Genomic DNA, 8,811 nt, shown 5'->3' with positions numbered 1-8,811 from the left:
CTAGCTCTCATACATCTCATTCTCAACCACTGCATATGCTAACGAAAATAATCCACTGTCACAATCCACTGCAGACGCAGCCAATAAAATTCCTTTATACTTGCCTCGCAAATGTGTCCCGTCAATTAGTATCAATGGTCTGATTGTTCGACTGAAGGCGCGTATGCTAGAGCCGAATGACCAAAATAAAGGACCAAATGTATGATCTCCACCCCTCCATAGCTCCCGACTTCGATATACACGCATAATGGTGCCAGAATTGCATCTCTCCATCTCTTGAGCATATGCAGGAAGGATGCGGTAAGACGCCTTGGCATTTCCACACATTATTTCGTGTATAATGACCTTCGCATTGAAAGCTTTCGCATAGCTTATGGTTATACCTCACTTATCCTTGATGTATGCTCTTATCAAAGTAGGCCACACGTCTCCTGGGCGGGAAAATAACCCAAGGCAGGTGTCTGCTGCCCAAGCTGCTGTCACAAGAGGATGGTCACTACCCCTCAAAGTGCGTGAGCATGTATGCTCTGGCACAAACCTTTTTACCCTAACATGATCCAAATAATTTCTCCCACTGATTCTGAAGGGGTAACTTTTATCCTTGCATCTAACGGCATACTTTGTAGGCTTTGAGTCTACTGGGAATAATACAAACTTTCATACAATTGCATACTCTTTGACTTTGTTCTTAAATACTTTCAAATTCGGGAAGATTCCCCCCACCTTGATCTCCTCAAGTCCTATACATCTCTCATTTAATTCATCTACAACCATCTCATCTACTTCCAACGGCTCCCTTGTATACGTATTACAGAATGGGTCATCCACAACGTTGTGTACACCAACGAGGGGGCCTACACCTTCGTACGCATCTTCCTTACCGAAGTCACCTTCACTCTCACTGTCCTCAACAAATTCATCATCACCCTCTGTACTGTTACCATCCTGGCATTTAATGCCATCGCTAACATGCATATCAGTATGGAAATCTCTGCTGAACTCTGCATCGTGCCTGCACGGTAGGGACTACGTTAGAATGAATATTGTATGAGACAAACATAGAACTGGCCAAGTAAATGTAATTACTAATTAGAAGATTACATGGCAGTGCTCATATGTTGAGTTGTATTTTCCTCTGTCTCATTAAAAATATGGTCCTCATAGTCTTGGTTCAAGTCCACTGAATATCTTTTCGGATTCCGACCAATATTGGTATCTTTTCGGATTCCGACCAATATTGGTATGTTCTTGGGACCACCAACTTCATTTTGAATAGGTGTTGCTGAGGCTGCACGGATGGAATTATTTCTAGGGTTCAATGCCTGTTCGAGAGGAGGAGAAGAAGGTTCACAAATATTTTCATATAAAATAGGATCTTCATAATGTTGATTTCTGTCCACCATATTCGTGAGCAATGACAAATTTCACATGAGATAATAGTGTAATGGAATGAGAGTTCAAAGAATGAAAATTTCCACCTGAGTTAATATTTTACCTTCGGATGGGGATCGGTGCAGATCTAATTCCCCCTACTTTGTACTCTTTAGTTATGTACAGGCTCATACAATTGAAGAGGCTATTCTCAAAAAGCATAATCACCATAGTTAGGTCATCATCATTTCGAATGTCGTGTAACAAGATTTGATATGGATCCACGACATATCGACATTTTATAGACAGCGAGACGCTGGTTGCTGTGGTCCCAATTTTTTGGTGAACTAGAGACTCAAATTCTGAAAATTTTATATGCCGATTCACAATTAAAAGCATCTTCGTCCCGCCAATATACTGGAATGATACTTCATCCTTCAAGTGCCCATCAACGTGTACCATAAAAGAAGCCCTTCTTTCCACCATTTTTGCAAACCCTATTAGGATAAGAACCACTATTAAACCTTCATAAAAATTTATTACAAACTATGAAGAACCATTTACAATGATACAACCACTTTAGAATGTTAGAACCACAATTGGAACCATAATTTAGACTCTTCGAACCACTACTTAACACCTCGGAACAACTAGATTTTGGTTCCCTAGTGGTTCTGAGGCAAACGTAATGATTCCAAGATGTTTACAACACCAATGATACACTCGTGATGTACCAAACACTAGTTGGACTTTTGGAACCACAATGTAGACTCTTGGAACCACTATTTAGCCTCTCGGAACCACTAAATTGTGGTTCTGAGGCCTACATAATGGGTCCAAGATGTCCAAAATACCAATGATACACTCATGATCACTTTTATAACCAATATAATACTATTAGAATCTCCCAGCCACAACTTGCACTCTTTGAACCATAATTTAGACTCTTGGAACAACTACTTAACACCTCAGAACCACTAGAATGTGGTTCTGAGGCGTACATAATGGTTCCAATAGGTTTAAAACACCAATGAACCACTAAAATAATATTACAATGTACCAACCACTACTTGGACACTTGGAACCATAATTTACAGTCTTGGAACCACTATGTAACCTCTCGAAACCACTAAATTGCGGTTCTAAGGCTTACGTAATGGTTCCAATATGTTCGAAACACCAATGATACAGTGATGATCCCTTTGAAAACCAATAAAGTAGTTTTACAATGTACCAGCCACTTAGGAACCATAAATTACACTCTTGGAACCACTATTTAACCTCCTCAGAACCACTAAATTGTGGTTCCGAGGCCTACGTAATGGTTCCAATAGGTTTAAAACACCAATGATACAGCCATGATGACTTTTAAAACCACTAAAATACTGTTATAACGTACCAAACACTAGTTGGACTCTTGGAACCACAATTTAGAGTCTTGGAACCACTATGTAACCTCTCAGAACCACTAAATTATGGTTCTGAGGCCTACGTAATGGTTCCAATATGTTCCAAACACCAATGATACAGTCATGATCCCTTTGAAAACAAATAAAGTAGTATTATAATGTACCAACTACTTGAAAACCATAATTTATAGTCTTGGAACCACTAATTAACCTCCTCGGAACCACAATTTAGTGGTTCCGAGGCCTACGTAATGGTTCCAAATGGTTGAAAACACCAATGATACATTGATGATGACTTTTAAAACCACTAAAATACTGTTATAATCTACCAAACACTAGTTGGACTCTTGGACCCACAATTTAGAGTCTTGGAACCACTATGTAACCTCTCGGAACAACTAAATTGTAATTCCGAGGCCTACGTAATGGTTCCAATATGTTTCGAGCACCAATGATACAGTCATGATCCCTTTGAAAACCAATAAAGTAGTATTACAATGTACCAACCACTTAGGAACCATAAATTACAGTCTTGGAACCACTATGTAACCTCTCGGAACCACTAAATTGTGGTTCCGAGGCTTACGTAATGGTTCCAATATGTTCCAAATACCAATGATACAGTCATGATCCCTTTGACAACCAATAAAGTAGTATTACAATGTACCAACCACTTGGGAACCATAATTTACAGTCTTGGAACCACTATTTAACCTTCTCGGAACCACTAAATATTGGTTCCGATACCTACGTAATGGTTCCAATAGGTTTAAAACACTAATGATACATCCATGATAACTTTTGAAACCACTAAAATACTGTTATAATGTACCAAACACTAGTTGGACTCTTGGAACCACAATTTAGAGTCTTGGAACCACTATGTAACCTCTCGGAACCACTAAATTGTGGTTCTGAGGCCTACGTAATGGTTCCAATATGTTCCAAACACCAATGCTACAGTCATGATTCCTTTGAAAACCAATAAAGAAGTATTATAATGTACCAACCACTTGGGAACCATAATTTACAGTCTTGGAACCACTATTTAACCTCCTTGGAACCACTAAAGTATGGTTCAGAGGCATAAGTAATGGTTCCAATAGGTTTGAAACACCAATGATACAGCCATGATGACTTTTAAAACCACTAAAATACTATTATAATGTACCAAACACTAGTTGGACTCTTGGAACCACAATTTGGAATCTTGAAAGCACCATGTAACCTCTCTGAACCACTAAATTGTAGTTCCGAGGCCTATGTAATGGTTCCAATAAAGTTTAAAACACCAATGATACAGTCATGATGACTTTTAAAACCACTAAAATACTGTTATAATGTACCAAACACTAGATGGACTCTTGGAACCACTATGTAACCTTTCAGAACCACTAAATTGTGGTTCCGAGGCCTACGTAATGGTTCCAATATGTTCCAAACACCAATGATACAATCATGATCCCTTTAACAACCAATAAAATAGTATTACAATTTACCAACCACTTGGGAACCATAATTTACAGTCTTGGAACCACTATTTAACTTCCTCGAAACCACTAAATTGTGGTTCCGAGGCCTACGTAATGGTTCCAATAGGTTTAAAACACCAATGATACATTCATTATGACTTTTGAAACCACTAAAATATTGTTATAATGTACCAAACACTATTTGGACTCTTGGAACCACAATTTAGAGTCTTGAAACCACTATGTAACCTCTCGGAACCACTAAATTGTAGTTCCGAGGCCTACGTAATGGTTCCAATATGTTTCAAACACCAATAATACAATCATGATCCCTTTAAAAACCAATAAAGTAGTATTACAATGTACCAACCACTTGGGAACCATAAATTACGGTCTTGGAACCACTATTTAACCTCCTCAGAACCACTAAATTGTGGTTCCGAGGCCTAAGTAATGGTTCCAATATGTTTTAAACACCAATGATACAACCATGATGACTTTTAAAACCACTAAAATATTGTTATAATGTACCAAACACTAGTTGGACTCTTTGAACCACAATTTTGAGTCTTGGAACCGCAATGTAACCTCTCCGAACCACTAAATTGTGGTTCTGATGCCTATGTAATGATTCCAATAGGTTTAAAACATCAATGATACAGCCATGAAGACTTTTAAAACCACGAAAATACTTTTATAATGTACCAAACACTAGGTCGACTCTTGGAACCACAATTTAGAGTCTTGGAACCACTATGTAACCTCTCGGAACCACTAAATTGTGGTTCTGAGGCCTATGTAATGGTTCCAATATGTTCCAAACACCAATGATACAGTCATGATCCCTTTGACAACCAATAAAGTAGTATTACAATGTACCAACCACTTGGGAACCATAATTACAGTCTTGGAACCACTATTTAACCTCGTCGGAACTACTAAATTGTGGTTCTGAGGCTTAAGTAATGGTTCCAAGAGTCCAAGTATACATACGATGTCCAATCAGGCTTCTCTCTATACACACAGAGAGAGAGAGAGAGAGAGGATAGAGAGATAGAGAGAGTTAGAGAGAGAGAGAGAGGTCAAGATAAACATGGTAATAACCAAACAAAGAGGCTGGTAGACCATGAAAACATGAAAACAGCGCACAAATAACATAAAAACATGAAAAGAATATGTAAACCCTATTCAAGTAGAGGAGAATGGACATACTTGGAGCTATGTTTATCACCCAAGTAGAAACAAGTAATGGTATTTTTTTCCAAAATACAATGGTTGTTATTCACGTTGGAAGAACCTAGCAAGGTATGGCAATGGCTGTTTTTCACGTTGGAACTTGATTGGGGAAGAAGAAAGAAAAAGAAAAGGTGGTACGTGAAATAGCTTAGGGATTAGAGCCTACAAAGTTGGTGGGAAAAAGCAAGGGGGTATATTTGTCCTAAAGGGCCTATTTTCGTACCTGACAGTCCCTTTTTTATAAATTTGAAATCACTACCCTTTATTCACAATATAACAAAAACTTTGTATTATTTTAATAATATTCCCTTTTTTTACTATTTTTTTTAACCAAAACCGTATTAAACTCGAATTTTGGCCGTTCCATTTTATTGTCGAATCACATTTTGCTAACTATGCTCTCTCTCCCCAAACCGTACACACCCTCACAACTCTCTCTCTCTCTCTCTCTCTCTCTCTCTCTCTCACCATAACTCCTTGGTGGGGCCAACAATTTAATTTTTAGATCTTTGAATAGGTAGGCCCCACTGTATGTTATTTTTTTAAGAGGAATTCTAGACTGAAGGTAGCCCTTGCAAAAAAGAGGTGAAGGGGCTCTCCTATTGGCTACACATCACCATCATCCATTAATAACGGCTGAAAAGTCAAGCATGATGGTGATGTGCAGCCAATGGAGGAGCCCTTTCACCTCTTTTTTGCAAGGGCTCCCTTCAGTTTAGACTTCCTCTTTTTTAAATATGTGATCCTAAAAATAAAAAAACTTGGGCCCACCTTATTCAAAGATCCAAACCTTTTCAGTTGATAGGGGCATAGGGCCCCATGCAAATAGGCTTGCCCATAAAATCATCTCCATAGGATGATCCTCCCTCCGATCTATAAAAGGAACCATATAATAGATCGAAGAGTTAGGATCGGACCATGGAGATGATTTTTGGGAAGCTTATGGGTGTTTTCGACAACTTTTCTTTTCCTGGACTTTCTCCTTAGGGGTGTAGAATGAGGAAAGCCAAAAAAATCTCTAAAATCTCTTTTAGCTGTGTGGCCCGTTTAGGTCCGTTTCTAAAATTTTGCCTACTTTTTCAACTAAAAAATAGGTTTCTAAAGTTTCTCATCACTCCGTTTCTCGCACGTTTAATCGGGCCAACAAATGAACAGTTTTTTATCTTTGACCAAGGTTGGTCCCAATGAATTTTCAAATAAATACGTATTATATGGTGCATGTATGCATGTGCACGTATTTTAAAAAAATCACTGGGGCCCACTTTGTTTAAAGATCGGAAGGTTAGGATATCATTAGAAATATCGATAGATCAGAAGGTTCAGATCATCCGATGGAGATGATTTTTAGGTATGACCTATTTAGGTTGGGCATAACAACTGAATAGTTTAGCTCTTTGAACAAGGTGTGCCCCGCTCTATTTTTTTAAAATAATATGCGCACCTACGTACTTACATTATATAATGCGTATTTATTGCAAAATTCATTGGGAGCCACCTAATTCAAAGACCCAAACCGTTAATTTGTTAGGTCCGAGTTGAAATAGCCTTTCACATAAAAGCATCCCCATAGGATGATCCTAACTCTTCGATCTGTTATCTGGTTTCTTTTGTGTATGTATTGGAGGGTTAGGATCATCCTATTGAGATAATTTTATAGGCAAGGCCCATTTACATTGGGGCCCAGCAAATGAATAGTTTCGATTTCAAATAAGGTGAGCCCAAGTTTTTTTATTTTTTTATTTGAAAAAAAAAGACACATGTTATATGGTTTCCTCGTAGGTGTACATGATTTTTTTAAGGGATTTTTGCAAAAGAATTCCTCTACTTTGCTTTATTTGCAAAAACAGTCTTGTAGTTTCACAATTTGCAAATAGAGGCACCACCTTTGAGTCAATTTTGCAAATCAGGTCATGCCATCAATTTATGACCAGAATGCCCATGATTTTTTTAGTTGTAAAAGACCAAAATTTCCTTTTATATAAAAAGATGAAAATTACCTAGCAAAAGGACCAAAATACCCATGAAGGTCAGTGATATGATTTGATAGGTTGATCCCACTAACCCAATTCAAATCCATGCATCAAGTGAGGCCCACCATTCTGCCTTATGCATTGACGTGGTAGGTTCCACAGTAGAGCCATTTATATGGTGGACCCCACAACTTTACACATCATGTTTTGTTTTGATGGGGTGGGCCCACTTTTTTACACCCATGCATAAGACTGCTAGTATATGTAAAAATGATATTCCCACACCCTTGATCCAAAATTGATCTTTGACTGTCAGATGTATTTTGGTCTTTTTAATCTTAGTCTTTTTTAACGTATAAGGAGATTTTGGTCTTTTCAACAAGTCAACAAGAATCTAACATGGGTATTTGGGTCAAAAATTGATGGCATGACCTGATTTGCAAAATTTGCTCAAACATATTGACTCTATTTGCAAATTCTCAAAGTAGAAGACTGTTTTTGCAAATAAAGCAGAGTATAAGACTACTTTTGCAAAAAACCCTTTTTTTAAAATAAAGTGGGCTCCACTAATAAATTCAGTTGGTGGGCCCCACAAAGGAGTTCGGTTGAGAGAGGGAGTGAGAGAAAGTTGCGAGCCCCATGTACGGATGTACCGTTTGAGAGAGAAGTTTAGCTTCACAGCCCGGGTAAAAGGCGTGTGAATACCTAATGAGAGGGGGCGAATTTATTACCACCCATAAAACAGTTCTGAAAATTTTTCAAAATTTTGACAATAGTGCGCCCCGTTTCAATAGTGGCATCCCTTTTTATTTACACTCACCCAGGTAGCTGTTAAAAGGCATTTACAAGCCATCAACAGCCATAAGAAAAGCATATAACAGAGTGACTGTCATAGACAAATCAAGGCCTTTCCCTTATAAAAACCTTATAGAAGATATGAGGACTGCTATAAGAAGGTCTACCTGCTTCAGGGAGATCCCTATCTGCCCTCCCTATTGCTCTAATCTGTCCAAGAACACATTAATAACTGTTTTTTCATGACAAGAATTCCTTTGGTTTTTTAATAAACTGATAAGAACACCCATTCTTTTGCAGATGTGCAAAATTAGGATGAATGTTTTGCTACAATCTGAAAACAAGTGTACCTTAATATCATTCGCCTGAAGGATATAGACCTTCTAACACCAACAGTTAAAAGGGCATTCATTAATAATCCTTAAAAAAGTGTGAAGAATTCTCATGGCTCAGTTGCTTTACTCTTAAGCTCTCTCCCAAATATAATTCTTAAACACACATTCAGTAGTCACATGAGTTAAAGAGAATTGGAAAAGAACCCTCTCTGAATAAAGGGGC

At 38.0% G+C, this 8,811-nt stretch overlaps 1 protein-coding gene across 1 annotated transcript; it reads right to left on the bottom strand.

Annotated features, from left to right (window-relative positions):
- On the bottom strand, nucleotides 1-327 carry LOC143853882 (uncharacterized). The gene has a single exon (XM_077363582.1). The coding sequence runs from the start codon at nucleotides 325-327 to the stop codon at nucleotides 1-3; it is 327 nt and encodes a 108-aa protein (XP_077219697.1).
- Between the last annotated feature and the right edge of the window lie 8,484 nt (nucleotides 328-8,811).

This window comes from Tasmannia lanceolata, unplaced genomic scaffold (genome assembly GCF_043159265.1).
Source record: "Tasmannia lanceolata isolate RefF3 unplaced genomic scaffold, GAP_Taslan_0.1 ptg000020l, whole genome shotgun sequence".
Taxonomy (NCBI): domain Eukaryota; kingdom Viridiplantae; phylum Streptophyta; class Magnoliopsida; order Canellales; family Winteraceae; genus Tasmannia; species Tasmannia lanceolata.
The sequence above is the reverse complement of the archived record's forward strand: the minus strand, read 5'-3'. Positions and strand labels throughout refer to the sequence as shown.

What these genes read in the sequence shown, in the direction of transcription:
- LOC143853882 (XM_077363582.1), bottom strand. Translation starts at nt 327, where the DNA reads ATGTGTGGAAATGCCAAGGCGTCTTACCGCATCCTTCCTGCATATGCT.